General features: G+C 41.9%; 1 protein-coding gene across 1 annotated transcript in view; it reads right to left on the bottom strand.

Moving 5' to 3' along the window:
• Positions 1-14,973: 14,973 nt before the first annotated feature.
• The window catches only part of zfhx4 (zinc finger homeobox 4), a gene marked incomplete at its 5' end in the record, with an annotated part of 58,696 nt that continues 54,274 nt past the window's right edge, over positions 14,974-19,395 (bottom strand). The window contains one exon of the mRNA XM_079292266.1: positions 14,974-19,311. Within this exon, the coding sequence (XP_079148392.1) occupies positions 17,753-19,311 (1,559 nt within the window). The 3' untranslated portion in view covers positions 14,974-17,752. The remainder of the gene's footprint in view (positions 19,312-19,395) is intronic.

The following is a 19,395-nucleotide window of genomic DNA, read 5'->3' as shown; positions in this document are numbered from 1 at the left end:
TTGGGCGGGGGGGGGGGGGCTACTCCCCCCCCTCCTCTTCCCTCCCCCTTCCTCCCCTCTCCCGCTCTGATCACTACGGCTTAATTGCTGATTGCCGAGACGATCAATCGGAACTGCAGGCGTGATAGAAAGCCTATTGCGGAGAGCTGGTCTCAGATCTACCGGCTCAGACAGACGTACACACATTTGCACTCGGATGAGGTTCATGTTTCTGTTGAGCGGAGAGGATAGCATAACATTTGTGTCCTCGTGAGGTGCACGCATGCCCCGAAGAATACCGGGTCGGTGAACTGACAGGATCTTAAATTATTTATGTTACTTACTATGTGATCTTTATTTCTCCGCAGGTTTAGTACGGTATATGTGCTGAAGTATATGTACTTGGTGCTGCAATTCAAAGCCAAATAATGAATTGTATTCATTCAAAAGTATTGAAATAGCCCCTCGATTGATTCAAATGTAATGTTCACCTTGAGGTGGGGGTTACAATCCTACATGATTGGTTTGACATGATGTACAGAACACAGGGGCTCATCACATGGATACTCGGAGGTCCTCTCAAGGACATTCTGACTAATGAATCCTATAGCGATGCATATAGTGGAGAGACAGAGACGGGGGAGACTGTCTGTCAATACTTCATGCACTACATTGCATTAAAGTACAGCGAGTCCCAGAAGGTGAAATTAAAGAGATGTTTGAGATTAAGGATGCGTATATGATTAACCGTAATGCCCCTGGGACACGTCATTGTCTTAACATTCAGGCAGACATACAATCCAAACCTTTTTGCTCTTATTACTCGACAACTCCAACTGAAGTCCCCAATCCCCAGGAAAGAGAAAAGATAAAGAAGAAACAGTGCATTAGAGTCCATTAATTGAGTTAGGCCTATGGATTGAATTAGTTGGAAGTTGGAACAGGGCTCTGGAGTTAAGGGAAGGTAGCTAGGGCTCCGTTAAGCCTATCTGTCTCTGGATCTTTTCTAATTCACAGGCTCCGTGTGGAGAAGGAAAAGAGGAAGAAGCGCAGATTCCCAGCGGCTATGCAAAGCAATCTGCCCATTCACACACAGCCATTTAGGGAGCAAATTGGCCCTGTGCCCCCTCTGACGAAGGTTTTAAGAGAAAGGGAATTAGGCCGTTGAATCCCGAACTAGATCTCCTTCTTTGATGAGCCTCTTTATCCGCCTGTCCCTCATCTCCATTTCTTTGATGTGAGGCGTTGATTTTCCTGATTAAATAGTTTTTAAAGTAAAAAGCTCTTCTCTTGGCTCTGTAATACCGGGTATTTTACCGTACCTATTGTAGGTTCGTTTGTGTGCATGCCTGCCGAACGGTCCATCTGTGGTATTCTGTTAATTGGAACAGAGCCCTTGGGTTGCAGATAATAAGGACAGTACAATAGCTTTGATTCGTACATGCATATTTTTCTCTGAGAAAGAATGTTGTAATTTAAGCTTATGCCTGGCTTTTACCTCTTCATTTGAAATGGCTAGAAGGATTTAGAAAGCCCTGTGCATCACGAATGAAATTAAAGAGTAAAAACACCTGTGCTTTTTCACTTCAACAGAATTCCATCTCTGATCCTTTGGCTCATGGTGACAGCTTTTACCTACTTTTCAACAGGTGAGGGAATTACACCCCTCTTCTAGTCGGTAGATATTTCCAAATACTGACATCCCTTTCTTTCAAAGAGCAAATGACATTATTTCCATGCCAAAAAGTGGATGAAACAAAAAATACACTATTTATTTGTTGACACCTCAGAGGATTTCTGACACCTGTATATGTTTTTCTTGTGGCATGTCCAATATGTCAGAAGGTTTTACAAGTATCTCTCATATTTCATCTATTCAATAAAAGACATGCCAAACATAAAACAGCAGAATTCCTCCAAGGTAGTGAAATCCTAGGTGTGCTCGAGTTCAGGGCTGCAGCCGCTGCAGGTACCTGTCTTATGAGAGTTCTTTCAACACCTGCCGGGCTTTGGATACCACCGGGCCCAATTATCTTAGTCTGCCTCCTCTTCTTAACCACCTCTTCAGTCTAACAGGTCAGGGGGACAATCAATCACTCCGAAAATAAGGAAGTAATTTCCTGAGCTTTTATCGTGGTGTTGAGGTTTTGTCTGGTTGCATTTCACACCTTCAGAGGAAATGGAGCGGCACTGGTTTGGGAATATACAGAATTTGGCCTTTTCGTCTTTGTTCTCAAGACCCAGGATAATTTGGGATCTATATGTTCACCTCAATGTGTGCAGTTTGGAATAGCAGATACAAAGATCAAGAAAATACAGTAAAAAACGTCCTGTGTCTTATGATACACGTCGATAAAGGTTATGCTACTGTATAACTTGAAAAAGTTTAAATGTAGGCTGTATCCTCCTCCACATCAGAAACAAAGATATAGCTGACAGCAGGCATGCAGACACAGTTATGGAGGGGAGACTCATAAACCTGTGTTGTACTGCCTCTTTAACTTTCCACCTTTAAAACCCTTTTTTGTATTAGTTGCATGGTTATTTTCAACAGCTGTGTTCACACTGTAATTAGTAATAGTTTATATTAAAATAATATTGCTAATCCACTTTTTAAAATATACTACAAACTGATATTTTTATTACGTACATTATACGAGCTGATCTTACCATGACATAATATATTTTTTCTTATACATTTCTTTTTTTCATTCTCTGATTGTACATTAAATTACAGTGTCGTAAAATTACTGGACAAGTGAGTCATTTGAGGCTGCGCGTAATAAAAACACCAAAGAGGCACCGGCAGCAAATTTTATATTTCACATCCTCCTACACCAACACAGGGCGAAAGAGATGGAATCAAACTTCACCTGACCTGTCCTCTGATTGGATGAACCGGGACAGCAGTAGCGAGGGGATTGGACAAACGACCAGAGGGCATCATGGGGGATTATACACAGGTGTGTTGTGGTGGGCCTGGGGTTAGATCTGCCAAAGCCAAGCCTGTTTGTGTGTGTGTGTGTGTGTGTGTGTGTGTGTGTGTGTGTGTGTGTGTGTGTGTGTGTGTGTGCATCCTCTCGTCTGCTTGTGTGTTTAGCCATCTCAGTCCTCTTCCTACTGATGTCTAGAACAGACTAAATGAGCAATAATCTGCACACATCCCTCCAGATGTCCCAGTGAATTTCCTGTGGCTTAAGGCGCCAGCCGAGCTCTTTGAAAGTTTTGATAACTTCTGCAATTGTGATTGAACCTCTGCTTGTTCAGGAATGTACTGCGGCACACAATGTGCTTATTCCTATTTTCCTTGAAAGAGATGAAAAAGGAGGCATGCGCTTGGCTCCGGTACTAGTGCACCTTTTAGTACAATGTGGTTTATGCTTTTTAAGAGAAAGATGTTTGATGTACAAGCTGAGAAATTAATGTTTAAAAGCATTATTCTTATAAACGTTTTCAAGTTGCACCATTTAAAATGATATTCACTGTAATAATTGATGGTATTAAAATTATCATAAAATGAAGAGCAGATTACATGTTCAGTTATTTTTAAATTTTTTGATGTGGCTTTTATTTTTACCTACAATATGGTGTGTATATATATATATATTTATATATATATATATATATATATATATATATATATCATTTTATATTGTTGGAGCTCAGGCAATTAACTCATTTCTATAAATATGTGCTGTTATTTATTTGTATTTTTTTGTGTGTGTGGGGGGCTCTGATCATTGTGCAATCAACCAAAGTTGTCAGCAACAACAGAGGAAGACAGTGAAGTGGAACGAAGCTTAATTCGCCATCACCTGCCAATCAATGCTACTACAAGGCCCTGAATCCTCACAAGCAGCCAAATACAAGCAGGAGCACATGTAAAGTGACATGAATCTTTGATAATGTCTTGCCAATCTCACGACCATGACTTCAATTCATTGCCTAAATCTAATATTCTAAATCCAGTAAACCAAGTTGAGAACAAAAATATGAAAGAATGTAAAACAGAAACACAATCATGGCCGTGGATGGAAAGCATTTCAAGAACACAGCCTGGTGTTGGCATGGAGAGAAGCATCAACCCTGCATGTAAAAGGTAATATGGAGTTTCTGTCAGGGAAAGGTAACAGGAATTTTTAAATGACATGTGTAGGCAACACACTGAACAATGAGAACAGCAGGCAGAAAAAGCCTAACCCTGTTAAGTACGAGGCTGCCAGGTAATGACAATGTATTTGTGCATTTCAGCATCTTGGAATCTCCGGCTTGCCAGGGAAGGAAGAAATATAATTTTTGTGGTTGCCATGGATACCCCTGTGTGAAGGTTTTGCTGCGAGTCTCGACTCCTCCAGGAGATCAGTGAACCGCATGTGTCACCCAGCATTAACCTGCTCAGTCCAACAGATGCACAGAGACACACAAGCACACGGAAGAATAATAAACACACACACACACACAAACATGCACATTAACCTTCTCTTCTCGACACAGAGTACAGTACAACCTGAACCGCTGCCTCTAAACACACACACACACAGTTGTGAGTACAGTTACACATTGTCGGAGCTGATATACTCTCGAGTGAACACAGAATTGTACCCTAAAGGAAAAACTTTGATTATGATGTTGTTCTGTTGTACTACATGAGGTCCAAACCTGCACTGTGGAGTTGGTGCTTTTCAAACAGACAAAGTCCTTCCTCCTAAAGACTCTGATACTGCATACTCTCTGGCCCGGGTGGTTAAAACAGCACAGAGGATTGTGGGAGTTACCCTGGCTGACCTGGACGCTGTGTATGCTGGCCGTCTCCAGAAGAAGGCCAGAAACATCTGCACAGACACCACTCACCCGGGTCACTCTCTGTTCCACTGCCATCAAGAAGGAAATACAGGACCATCAAAACCCGGACTAACAGGCTGAGGAACAGCTTCTTCCCCAGAGCGGTTTCCTCCATCGCCCCCCCACAGCTCCCACCAGACAGTGCTGAAACAAACAGTCAATAACACGACACTGTAACCAAGCACATTTTCCACTTTGAAGCCATTGATGCCTGTGCTTTATCTTGTTTTATCTTGTATATATTTATTTAATGTCTTGTTTTGAAATTGTCTTGTCTTAATGTTTTTATACACTTTTTAACTGTTGCTGCTGTACTGATGAGTCGCCAACTAAATTTCGTTGTACGTTCGTACGATGACAATAAACATCCTTATCCTTATACGGCATCACACACCAGTCTAGCATGGCCATGACAAAAGACATAGACGCAACCAAGCCAATTAACAAATTATTTATAAAATTAGAAGAGGAAAGTAAGAAAAAACTGCATGTGGAATCAGTAAGTCCATTTTTAAATGGGTGTCTCAAGGACGAGCGCAAACCAGCAACTGAGCTCCAAGAGGGTTTTTAAAAGAGCACTGGGCCACAGGCGCCAGGTGTTACCTGTGTTGCTGATGAGCCCAGCAGGTGCTGCCATTTTACTGATGACGCTCGGCCACGCCCACCTCAAGGAAAACAGCCACACAAAACGAGTAACAAGCATACAGGTCGGGGAGCGTTGCTGCAACGGATTGATGAATGATTCATTCATATTACTGTAGCACCCACCAGCTTAATGTATGTGCATACTGTAACCCACCCTGTTAGAGCCGGGTCAAGCATAGTGTGGGATAAAATGCTGCCTGTGTTTCACATTGTGCTGGTGTCTTTTTTCCAGCTAAACCCTTGAAATAAAACCAATTTTTTAAATAATCACTTCTTCAAGATTAAGGCTTTTGTGGTTTGGCGAAAGTGGGAAGAAATGCCAGGTTATTTAATATCATAAATTTATGTTAAAAAAGACATAAGTTGAGGCCCCAAACTTTCTGAAATTCTAATCAAGAATCAGTTCTCTGGCATTGTCCTCTGTCTCTTTTTTTTTTATCCTCCTCACAAACATGCCATACTTTTCTCGGCAGGGCCCCTAACTGACACTCTGGGCTCATTGTCAAGTATTATGTTCTCAAGTGCTTGTGCTTGTCTTCTGCGCCAAGCTGCTGGAGTCCTATCGGCCCCCATCCACAAAGACCTACACAACATTCAGCAGTCGTGTCTCTGCTTGTCTATCTCGGAGCTCGGCGTGTTTCCCCTCAAAGTCAAATTAAAAAGCTGTGCCAGAAAAGTGAGCGTATCTGCAATTCAGAACACATTTTTCTGTCAGACAGGAGATATATTGCCGACTAAGTATTGTCAGATGTTGGCAAATTCCACATATTTTTCATATCCGGCCCCCTGAAACTTGGGGCCGCTTCAAGATTCAAAGCGCATCATCGACAGAGACTCTGCTTGACCTTAGGAGCGCAGGCAGGAATGAACCAAATATCCATTCTGTTTTCGACGAAAATATTTTCTCTGATATAAATGCAATATCACCAGCAATAAATCATTTAGGAATTCATTTGGAAATCATTTGAAAAACACATTTATTTGTGGGGTGTTCATCAATAAACGTGGCTCCTGTGGAAAGTTTTATTTATATATTCATGCATCAATAGATTCAGTTATTCATGTATTCACTCATTCACAAGGCCTAGTCAGTGGCTATGCGTCAGCCCCCGTGTGTGCGCGTTTGTGTGTGTGTGTGTGTGTGTGTGTGCGCGTGTGTGTGTGTGACCTGCGGCGTAGTCCTGCTATGCTGCAGGCTAGTGCTGTTCCCCAGGGGGCTCTCATCTTTTACTGAGCCCTGACAGAAGATGGAGGCTGGGAGAGGGGTCCGCTGCATTAAAAAGCCTTTACCTAGCTCTGATTTATCACCTCTGCCTCACACACACACACACACACAATCACACACGCACACGAACCCGCCTGCCAACCCCACGCCATCTCACCGTTCCTCGCCGCGGCTCGACTCTACACTCTATCAAACACACAGACATATAAATGCACGCACACACACACACACACACAGACACACACACACACTCAAACGGACACACATTCACACACCATCAAACACATACTCGTTCCATCATAAGATGGCTGCCTCGGAGAAAGAGTGAGAGAGCTAGGCGCCACACTGCACCGCAGTGGTGATTTTGCATTTTAATGGTACCCCTCCTCTCCTCCCTTCACCCCTTCCCCCCCCCCCCCCCTCAGTTGGTAATTCTGGTGTGTCGCAGGCAGGCAGGCGGCAAGCCACCGGCTACCTCACCACAGGAAGACAGAGCGACACAATTACAGGACAGCATTTCCTGGGTACGTCACCTGCAAACGGCTGCATTTGAATGTGACAGTCACTGAGGAGGTGAGAGAGGGGACCAGGGAAAGATGGCTGTGTGTGTGTGTGTGTGTGTGTGCACTCTGAGTCCAAGAGGACAGCCTCCGCACATACGTAAACTATCTGAACCTTTGATTGCACATGGATACATAACCCCCCCCCCCCCCCACACACACACACACACACACACACACAGACATGGAAAAGATAAATATAAATTCAAAACTAAGACATGAACAAAGGTGAACATTGGTTTTAAAATGCATCAAGGCAAAAACAAAGATACACACACACACACACACACACTCACAAGGCAGTCAACGGCACACGCAGGGAGAACACAGCACTTTGTCCTTGAGAGGGTCCAAGACTTGGTAATCATATTCATTCATTCATTCATACATATGGGTGGAATACATTTGCTCCATCTCCGCTCGAGTTATTGCACGAGTACTGATAAAAGCTGTGGGGGGAGAGAAAGGGAATGAATTTAATCTACGAATGAAAACCTTTTTGGTTTCCAACACACATTAATATAAGTGGACTGCACAAGAAGTTATATGTTAAGCATTACTAATTGTAGACATTGGAGTCTCTTATTCCACCGTTATTCAGGCATGATACGTCAGGTGAAATCCAGGATGTCTTTTGCTTGAGACAGTAGGGACATATTTGAATGTCAAAAACAGGACAGGGCAGTATTTTAACAGTCATTGTTAAATACAAAAAAACATACAAAACTAATTAAGCTATTTATTAATCATTGAGTGTTTGTTCACACCTACAAACTGTTTGTCAGCTGTGGCCACAATAAGTTGTTTTAAAGCAAACTAAATTAAACGATACAATGAACCCAATCACAGTTTCTTCTGCCTTTAAGTTCTGTTTTGTAATTACTTTTATAATGTGTATATCCTCTCTGTATGTCATTATCAGGTGATATTCATAAGAAATCAACAGCTTGGTGCATTTGATGTGTGTATCTGTGCTGAAGGGCATCGTGTCTCTGTCACCGGAGCAGTTTATAAAACATTTTTGGGATCTGCAAAGTCGTGAAGAGGTCCGCGGATAGAGTTGGATCATAATCGAGAAAAAGTGAGGCCTGTTTTATTTTCTAACAAGTCTTGTCTTGGAAATGCTTGCAAATGAGTGTGGAGGATGTCTTATAGTTTATGCGAGATCCAAGCACGCAAGCATCTGATGCGCTGTTGTGTGAAATTTAGAGCTTTTTTTTTTTTGCTTGCGTGCAATGGCCAACGCTGCCTTAGATGCTGGAATAATAATGTAAGCAAGCTTCTCCTCCATCATTCAGGGTGTGTGTGTGTGTGTAGTGCTACACGAGTGTGCACGTGGAAAGAAGAGGAGGAGGAGGAGGAGAGATTGCTGGTAATGGAATCATTTCTCACCTCTTCTAATAGAGGTTGCTAGTGTTAAAGAAAAGATGATGCTAACACTGTTCAGGCTGAAAATGGGTATAATTCCTTTGTTTTAACTAGTTTACAGTTAGATGCGGCTGATTTGCCGGGCATATGAAGTCGTTTGTTTTTTAAAAGCAGTAACATTTTGCTACTAATCTGTGTATGTGTGTGTGTGTACGTGGGTGTGTGTGTGTGTGTGTTTGTGTGCAGAGGAAATGGAGGGTGAGAGGAAGGCTGCTGCAGCTGTTGCCTCCAAAAACCATAATTCATTGTTGGGAATGCTACAATCTAGATTACATCTCTTGCAGCTTAAAAGTGTATTTCCCCATAAACAGCAATCTACAGCTCATGGAAATGAATTCTGCTTCAGCATAAACAACACCCTTGTCCTCCCACCCCTGCATATGTGTGTATGTATGTGTGTAAACATGTATTGGTCCGTATGGCATAAACAATCCCCTCCTCCTGTCAGGAACACAGAGTGATCCATCAGTTTCTCCACAGAAAACCAATTTCACTGGAGATGTTCAGTTTTTTTTCACAGACACACACCACCTATCCTCGCATAGAGAGAGAGAAAGAGAGAGAAATGGGGAAAAGAGAGAAAGACACACATACACCGACTAGAGAAAGATAAAGACAGAGGAAATTGAACAGAGAAGAGAAGGAAGCATGAGGTAAAATTGAAAAGGAAGGGTGGGGGGAATAAAAGTGAATAAGAAAGTCCCACATTGCAGTGTTTGATAGGACACACTGTTATTTGCTGTCTCATCAGTTCAATACGGTACGTAAAAAAAAACGTTCATCTGTTGCCCTACTCATATGCACTAAGAGTTGACACATGAGGCCTGACAAGCCTCTACACAGTGGTGTTTGTGATTTAAAAAAAAAAAAGGAATAAAGATGAGAATGGAAGAAAAAAAGAAATGTCACTTTTAACCATTAAAAGTGTGGAATTATGAGCGAGCGGCAAGGCATGCTGTGGCGGCCCAGTTCTGGCACGTCGAAGCGGGCAGATGACAACATAATTACAGAGTCATCTCACAACATGTGATTAAACAAACAATGCATGTCGTTTCTAGCATCTTTTGTTTTCGTGCATGTGTCTGCTGAAATCGCCGTGTTGCATGTGTTCATGCTCATGGGCAGGCAAAGGAAGGTGAATTCATGCAATTCACGTGAACACATGGGGGCACGCACAGACATAGCCGGACGGAAATATTGTATGCAGACAAACAGGCAATGGACAGCAGGATAATGTGTCTTTGTAGTAATAGGCTGAAGTTAAAACAAGATGAGAAAGGCCTTCATTTCAGAGGAGCTGCATTGCTACTAATGACTAGAGGGGCTCCAACTGCCATCTCGGCCTATTATAACTTTGAGATGGCTCGTCTGTGTTTTTAGAGATGAATGCAAATTAAAAAGCATGAGGCTTTATTCATTTGCGGTCTTTGGCATGTAGGCCACTTTTGGTCCGAGGGCCACTTACGGCTGCCTTATTCCTTCAAATGACCTTGCAATCAAAGACGAGGCAAGTTTTAATGATTTAGAGGGCTCTTAAAGACTCCAAAAGGAAAAGCAATACATGGCCTCATTAAAATCTTCATTTAAACATTAAAAAAGCTTTTTGTTACAAATGTCCCTGCCAGGATGCTGAGTTGATACACAAAGACGACTGTACGAGTGAACCAATTTGTTGTCAGTGCATCTCCTCATCCCTTCATCAGTGATTCTATAAATGACAAGGCATACTTATTTGGCTGCTTTTATCATTGACTCTGTGAGACTCGGGCTTGTGTGTGTGATAAACGACGAGTTGTGGAGCAGTGTGATTTGGTGCAGGGCCTGTGAATGACCTGGGGAATGCGGCGTGTCACTTTATATTTAGCTTCTATTTCCTCACCGCCTGCTCTTCCGCTGCACATGGTATGATTTCAGTTTGAGAGTGTGCGTGTATGTGTACGTGAACAAAGAGTGAGACATATCCCATCACCCCCTAAAATTCCTTCATTCCCTCCTCCATCGCTCCCTTATTTCCCCAACGACTCGGCGCGCCTTGTAAAAACCTTAGCCCGGCTGCTCAACGCCCTTTAAAATGTAAAGCAATATTACCAAGCTTGACACTTTGATCTCTGTTGCTGTGGTTTTTGTTTCAGGGGCCCAGCGAATGCAAAGAAAACTGTGGCTGTGGCTAAATGGGTGAATGCCAGGATATCCACTTTACATACTGTTGTCATACTGAAGGGAAATATGTAAGAAAGTGATGATAGAACTGTAATATTGATTGTTTGTTAGAGATATGCCAAAAACAAGAGAGAATGTATTTTTCAGTTTCTGGCATGTGGATCCAGAGCCTCTGTAACTTCACCTCTCATTTGTTTCGTTATTTACAGCCCTGACAACAAAAAGCCTTGAACCGTTCTGCAAACTACATAGCACCCTTTGTGTCACAGGCAAAACAGGAAATCAGGCTTTTGTCCGCTCCAGATGGCATCAAAAAAACACCTTGTTTCATCTGTCTTAAGCAATCCCATCTTGACGCCTTCACACGTCCCCATGTGGGGCTGTGCCGCTCCTCAGAACAGATTGAGAAACAGCACAAACGATCTGCTGGGGAAGTCCCAGCGGGCTGCCATAACATGCTCGTTTGCCGACGTACCTCTGTTGCACGGAGCCCATGTTTGATTTCTCTCAGGTTGCCCCTCCTTTTCTTTCTCTCCTGCTCTCACTCTCACTTCACTTGTATCACTTGCTCATTTTGCTGTCTATATCACCTGCTTTCTTTCTTTCTTTCTTTCTCTGTTTCTCTCCATCCGTGAACCTCCGTCTCTGTCAGCCTGTTGGCCTGTCTGTCTGCGTCTTTTTTTCTTTTCCTCTAGGGCCTGCCTCTCTTTCTCCCTCACACCTCCTCCGCCTTCTCTATCACTTTAATATACGTGTTAGTTGGCTGTGTGTCTTGTAGAAATGCCAGCAGTGACTGTATCCTTCATCAACAATGCAATGATAACACAGGTATACTCCTGCCTCCATCCTTTTGTACCTCAAAAAGTAGATATTGCGGCAGCAAACACGAAAAGCAGGCCAAAAGAAAAACATAAAGTCAAAAAAGATTAGATTGCCTTTTTCATGTGTATGTTTGTGAGTAAATCCACGGAAAACGCAGTTAATGTTTACTCCCCATCTTAAAGGATGCCTCACTACAAGAGTTGTGCCTTTTGTTGCCTATTGCTGCGTCCTCTTCCCCACTGATGCAGTGCTGCCAACTGCACAAACAATATTTATCTCATCATTTACTTAAAAAGCACACTGAATTTCCTCCTGGAGTGGAAAAAAGTCGAAAAGTTTTGCAGAATCAGTTGTTGGATGAGTCGAAAAGTTGCATTACACCTGTTAGCAGAAAAACAACAGGTTCTGCTTTGGTGCATACCCCCAAAAACAGCCAGCAATAAATAATAAGATTTCATGTTGAGTATTTGTGCACGGGGGACAATGGTTTCCTGATTTCTCAGGTGTAACGCTTCGGTGGATGAATCGCAGGTGTAGGAGATATTGTGCGGCTGGATGGAACACAGGTGCTGGAGTTATTTCCGGTCTGTGCCGTTAATCACCAACCTGAAGCTGAAATATGGCTTGCATTTTAGTGGTTTTAAAATAGAGTTCCCTTGATGGCATATACTTAGGTTGAGAAATAATAATAATAAGGGCAAGATAAAGTCAAGAGACTGTAAGAATGTTTCATGTGAATATGTGCTTCAAAATGTGCTGTTTTATCAGCGAATGTGGGCTCAAAGTCTGTAAAATAATAGAAACTAAAACGGGTCCGATGCCGTCGGCCTGATATCAATAATTTGACAGTTTCAATTCATCTACACAGCAATCAGGGCTTTGATGTAAGAGCTGATTAACAACTAACTTCACCGATCCCTGTTAACTTTTTTGGTTGGGCTAAAAACACAACATAGTGGCAATGAATATGTGTTAATTACTGTTGATATAAATTCCATAGATGAACTAATATATCAACAAATTGTAAATAAACAGGAACAAAGTAAGAAAGATTATGGGTGTGCTTGTCCTTACGCATGCTATGTCTTCCTTAGTTTCTGTTTTGATTTATTTATGTTATTGCTCCGAGAAGAGTCAGAATGTGACAAAGGTTTATATCAGAAACAGACTAAATATCTGATTATAAGCTGTTTATCTTCGTTAAATGATGACAACATAGTAACGCCAATACACAAGTGCCCTCAGATGTGATGTTGGTCAATATCTATTGACAGACAAATCATTGTTGTTCTTTCATTTCGTCATTGTCCAGGCCCAATGCATGCGGGGCTAAACTGGGAGTGAATGTGATTGGATTTTCAGTCTCCGTCATTAAATTCCCATGCGGGGAATACTAATTCCAGTATTTAGTGCGGTGATGCTAGGGCTTGCTTTCATCTTAAACTGATTCCAGTCTAATTAGATTGGGCATGTGGGGGGTGGTGGATGTATCCGTCTGGACTAATCCCTGCCTCTCTGTCCCAAACATTGTATTATCCAGAGAAAATCCATTGGCTGCAGGCTATTCAAAGGCAGATCTGCCTGAACCGCAGCCTCTGTACTGTATCATCTGGAAAGCTGTGGCTAGAAGGGTGCACTGTGCAGTGAGGGTGGAACCCAATGGTCATGAGTGATGTATGGGTTGCAGAAAACGCCATTTAAAATTTACAGTAAACCTTTTATCGTGCATTCAGGGCAAGACTGCTCACTGTTGTGGCCTCTTTGGCAAAGCTGTGTCTGAACTACTATGAACTACTCTCTTCAGAGGGCCTTTTTATTCAGAGACAGTGCAGTTAGGTTGCAAGATTGGGTGCCCCCACCAAAATACAGTCACATCAAAAGGGTTCTTTTTTTAAGGCTTTATATTTAGTTTGACCTATAAACAGCAATTCCAGGAGATACGAGTCAGAACTAGCGAACAATAGACTTGTGTACACCCTTGGGTGTACGCAAACACACACACACACACACACACACACACATTTACTGTGCATAGATCACCCTGTCATCCTGCTTGTGAATTACTGGCAGACCACAGTGAAAACGCAGAGTAAAGAGGTCCGTCTTCTAGGAGCTGTGAAGGCCAGAAAAATGAAAGGCCTTCAGCCATTGTTCTCCACAAAGGTCAAATGCAATTCAATCCCATAATATGGTGGGGGAGCCCTACCTCGGCAACCGCCTGCGCTTAAAGGGTGGGCAAAACAGGAAAGGGCCATTCAGCAGAACAGTTGCACCCTGTGAGCCGAACACATTCGTCAAGGGCGAGGGGTGAAGTCAGAAGGGGGCGGGGGGAAGCAGTTTTTGAGGCTTTTACATGTCGCGGCCGTTTCACTGCACACTGAAGTGTGTTAAGCGAAACAATAAAGGCCACAACCGATTCTGCCAGAGTGAAAAGATCCTCATCTTCCCCTTAATTTTTGCTGCCCTTGTGAAATTTCATTAGGTGGATTTAACGACTTGTGAATGTCGGCTTTCTCCGTGACCATGACACTGGTGGCGGACACGTCTGGCTGGCAGGGTGTGATGTATTGTGTTGAGGTTTTCCTCAGGTGCAATTTTTAATGTGACAGCATCTATTGACCTCAAATGTAAAATGTCACCCGACTGTCTCATACTGACGTGTATTTTGCTTCTTAATATAATTTTAAAAGCAGTACATAGTCTGCAGCAAAAAACACAATTTCTGTCTTTCCATCCATGTATATATATATAAATACATAGAGGATCACCAATCTAAGATTAAAAAAACAGATGTCCTCTGCTTTCTGTTGTGGCTGCACGTCTGTTTATCCGTGGGCGTGATTTATTATTGTGGACATTTCCCTTTAAATGGAAGGGTTCTAGAGTTGCACTTGATCAGATCCAGATTAGCAGACACTTCCAAACATAATCCCCTGCATCTGCTTAGAGTCAGATTACCACAAATAGCATAATGATAGGAAATACCCAATATATGATTTGGAATTTGAGTCTGTCAGTGACTGGAATGACAATTATCAGAGGGATGTTGATGCAATACATATTTTGTTCAATGTATGACATAGTGAACGTTTTGGGAAAAGACGTGCCACAATTTAAAGTGTAATTAGGAAACTCCATTTAAAAACAATTGCATTGCACTAATGAAGCATTTACATTGTACTCGTTAAAACATTTGTGTATGCTAAAATGCTGTCAAATTACCAGTCAATTGCCAAAGAATCAACTTCATGACAACATGATTAGAACATGTAGGAGTGAAAATGAAATAAAGAATATTAGATGAGACCAAACTGGTTTGCAGATACAGTTTTTAATGTATCACAACAATGAGCAACAAACATACTTGATGAACTATTTCCAGAAGTTGTTCAAATACCATCTACAATAAACGTCATTTCAACTATGACAACAGGTCTGTGACAAAATAAAAAAAAGGTTTCAAAACCATGTTATTACCGTGATACGGTACAGTTGAGACCTCAAACAGTACAGTAACAAAAACTAATGCGACTACTCTCTATATATAAAACATCAATAACATTTTTGGTTTAGTTTATTTAAAGTTTTAGCCATAGGGGCTTCTTCTTATTAAAACCTCAGGGTGCATTTCCTATGTAACCCAGATGTTGAAGAGTACATATTGTGTAGGATATGATTGCGCCATGAAAATCCCTTTGACATCCAGAAGAACAATTCCAATTTCAACCTTTTGAAGGCTGTCCCCATAAACATGACACAATCCATCCATTTTTTTTTTTTTTTAAAGTTCTTTTTTTTCTTTTTGGCTGCTGTGCAGTTGCAATATCTATGTACAGTTATATTGTTGGACCATCCATTTTGTTGGTTTGTTAGCTTTTACCAGTCCTTGGTGTGGAAAGCGTCCTGTCTGATGCTAACATCTTAGCACATGATGCTAGCTGACAGTTCAGTCGTATAATGCTGAGCCACAGAGTGGGGAAAGGCAAAAAGCCAGAGTTGTGAAAGCCTTTGGAATCAGGACAGTCGCTCATGTTTGTACAATGGCAGAATTGCACCTTGGGAGGCCAGGATGTCTCTTGTGAAACACAATCGAAAAGTGTCTTCAGGATTAAAGTAAATGTTAAAATACTAAAAATCCAAATAATGACAATTAAAAAGCTCACGCAGAAAATGAAAAACTGAAAGTTTGCTTTACAACTTTGAAAAAAACCCCCACCTTTACAATAATAAAACAGAAGAGGAAATGTTACTGGATTTCATTGTTTGAAACAATAACTAAGCATGATTTGATTTAACCTGTCAAACAGTTGCATTACATGCTACTTGCTCATCTCAGAATAGGAAATACCAAAAGCAATACATTTTTGCATTTCTTCATATTAATAAATTTGTACCATGCACAGCCAACTATGAATATGTACAACAGCTTAGCTTTCTTTGTTCACAAGCCTTTATCTTTCATACAAATAGCCTTCTGTTACTTTGGAATGAATCACATTGGTTTCAATTACCAAACTAGAAAGTGATTCGTAAAAAATTGAACACCCTTTGACAGCTTTCACATTCTTAGTTCCACAGCAAAATAAGAAAATAATATAAAATAAAAATAGCAAAGCAAAGCAATTAATGGACCAGTATTTCGTCTGGTAGAAAGTTGAGAGAATTGATGGCAAGCAAAATAACATTACACAGTAGCAGCAAAACTTTGTAAGGTAATACTTTGCAATGTTGATATCACTAAATGTGGAAAAATTCAAACGTTGACTTTAACTGTAGATCATCAGAAGTGCCCAGAGAATTGTTGGGAGGACGTCAACCTATGCACTAAATGGCTGCGTATAGGTGTAACACTGTTTTAAGTCCTACAAGTACATGAACATGTTTGTATTATACAACAAAAATGCTGTTGTCCCCCATTTAAAGCAGCATATTTGCAAATGAAAAGCAAATGATCATACCTTTTTTTTTAACATTGTGACCAACTTGTACCTTAACAGTTTCAAGTATACAGTACTGCTTTCATGGATGCACCAATTGTTAAATAGGTCTCTAGATTGTTAGGCATCAATCCTGTAACAAATATGGACCAATATGCTGCTGCAATGGACACAAATAATAATTAAAACACAAACATACAAACAGAAAAAAAATCTATTAAATTAACAAATGGCCTACTCAAATAATAAAAAGACAAATAAAAACAAAATAAGTGCACTATAGTCCAGACACAAGCAAGTACCGTAACAGTACAGCAATTCACAAATGAAAAATGTTATATTCACATAATCCGAGAGTCTATCAAAACTAGAGTTATTACCTCTTCAGAAAAGGGGGTGAGCAGAGGTAAAAGTGAGAAGGTAAGAGTTGGCACAGATTAGTATATACTACAAGAAAAAAGGGGGCGGGAAATAGATACAGCTTGTTGTAATACAAACTGGCAAACACAGGGGCATCATACACATTTACTTCACCATTCTAAATTCCCTCAGTGGCAAAACCATACTGTCTTTGTAGGGCAAAACTAAAAGGATATGCACATCGTCCACTGTAACAGTAATAGTGTCTCTTGGTACTCTATACACATCAAGGAAATGCGTCCGATAAAGCTTGACATGTTTTGGTTATAAGCCAAGTGTACCCAGGCTTGTTGCTGCTTTAACAAATGAGAAATGTTATGTTCTGACCTGAGAATTTAAAGCTACTGAATTACACCTATCTAAACTAAGAGAGATTCTCTTTGAGGGTTCTGGATCGTCATCCCATACAGTACATGCTAGCATTTGGAAAACAATCCAGCTGAGGTGCAATTTGCTATCGTGAGAGTTTTTGGCTTGAAACAAGCCCCCCCAAGGGAGCCTGTGGGATTTTTTTTCCTACTCCATGTTTTTGTATACAATATAAGCTCAGTCAAGCATCTGCAACAGTTCTGTCCACAACAAAAATCAATCAATATCTTGCCAGCATATCAATATGGGAAAAACAATCCTGAGTCAATCATTTGGTACTGTAATTTTTTGGGTTTAGAGAAACTTTGGAACTGCAGTTTAAAAAGTCTTATTTTTTCTTTAAGCAAGGGATCCTTTTGTCACTCCTACACACTGAACATATCCATTCTGATACTACTGAAGCTCGCGTCTAGGCCAGAGGCCGACTTAGCCTTGACTTCCAACGCGTTATCTAAGTCATCCAGCTTCTGGCTTAGCTCATTGTCAGACTCATCTGAACAACTCTCGGTGGGTAGTGAGGTTGGAACCCCTGAGGTGCTGCAGGAAGTTGAGGTAACCGTTGAAGGTGAGGAGAGGGGGGGAGGAGGAGAGGCAGACGGGGAGGAGGAAGCAGCTTTCCGGGCTGTGGCGGCCTGGAACAGGACATTTGGCCAGGACTTCATGGACAAGTGAGAGAGATGAGGAAAGGTGTTATTAGAAGAAGCTGCAGACTGCGAGGTAGATGTGGTGTTAGGAGTAGGGGAGCAGACAGAGTGAGGTAATAATCTAGTATGCTCTTTGGCATTTCTCATTGCTTGTTTGATTGTTTTCTCTTTGTGCAAGCTCGACTGAAGGTGTTGGCCAAGTGCTTCATTCCCGTTAACAACCACATTGCAGGCAACACAAGTGTAGTTGCTCACTGCCTTTCGAAGCACTGTCTCTTGCGGGTCAGTAAAAGGATGTCCTAAGTAACAGAAGGACTTCTGATGACGCACCACAGAATCTTCGTCAGCAAAAATCATCTGGCACTTCCTGCATATAAACTCATGCTTGACGGACGGTACAATAAAAGCGTCTGGAAAATCCATGGTACTTTTGGTATCTGTTTTCGGTTCTTCTTTTGTGCTTTCTTTTGAAGAGCCTTTGTTGGTTTTATCCTTAGCGTTTATAGCTTCTTTTGGTTTGAAAGAGTTGGTGGTGGTGCTCTGTATGCTCTGGGGTGTCTTCACATGGGATGATTTCTGTTGCTGCTTCTGTTGTTGTCTCTGTTGTTGCTCAAGTTGTTTCTGCTGTTGTTGTTGTTGCTTCTGCAGTGAATCCTGGAGGGACTGCTGGTACTGCTGGTACTGCTGCAGGATGGCGGTCTGGGAGAGACCAGCGGCCATGGCAGCTTGTGGGACTGCTGCTGGGCCATATGGAAACAGGTTCTCCATTCCACACAGTGGTGGGAAGTAGCCCCCTGTTTGGACCCCTCTAGATAGCTGGGGAGAGAAGCAGTTGGGAAATCCAGGTAGAAAGTAGGGCAAGAACTGCCCCCCGAAGAAAGAGCTGGGATCACTTGAGGCAAGAGCATTCTGAAGTGCCTGAAGCTGTGTGGCGTCTAGTTGAGTCTCACTTCCTGCTTTCCCTGGAGCTGGTTTCTCCCTTTTCTTGGCCATGCTGGGGGTCTCAGGGCGTGAGCCGCTCACGTTCTCTCTGTCCTTTACCTTCATCTGCGGTGGCTTGTCTCCTGGTTTCTTGCTGCTGTCTCTCTCTGAATCTTTACCTTGCTGCTCTGTATGATTTACTGCTGCCAAAGGTGTGGAGGGAACAGGAGGAGGAAGAGGAGGTGGAGGAGGAGGAGTCTGCAGAAGAGTCTTGGTTGGGGTAGTGCTGAGAGACATGGCAGGAGAGGGGGTGGCTGGTGTAGGGAACCCAAGCATGCCAGCACCGGGAGACGCTAAAGCTGAAATACAGTGGTATATAAATATGGAAATATTTAATATTTAAATATTCAACCCCAAATCACTTTGGAAATTAGTTTGTATGA

Source organism: Melanostigma gelatinosum, assembly GCF_949748355.1.
Source record: "Melanostigma gelatinosum genome assembly, chromosome: 20".
Taxonomy (NCBI): Eukaryota; Metazoa; Chordata; class Actinopteri; order Perciformes; family Zoarcidae; genus Melanostigma; species Melanostigma gelatinosum.
Note: the sequence above shows the minus strand (reverse complement) of the source record. Positions and strands in the feature narration are given on the sequence as shown.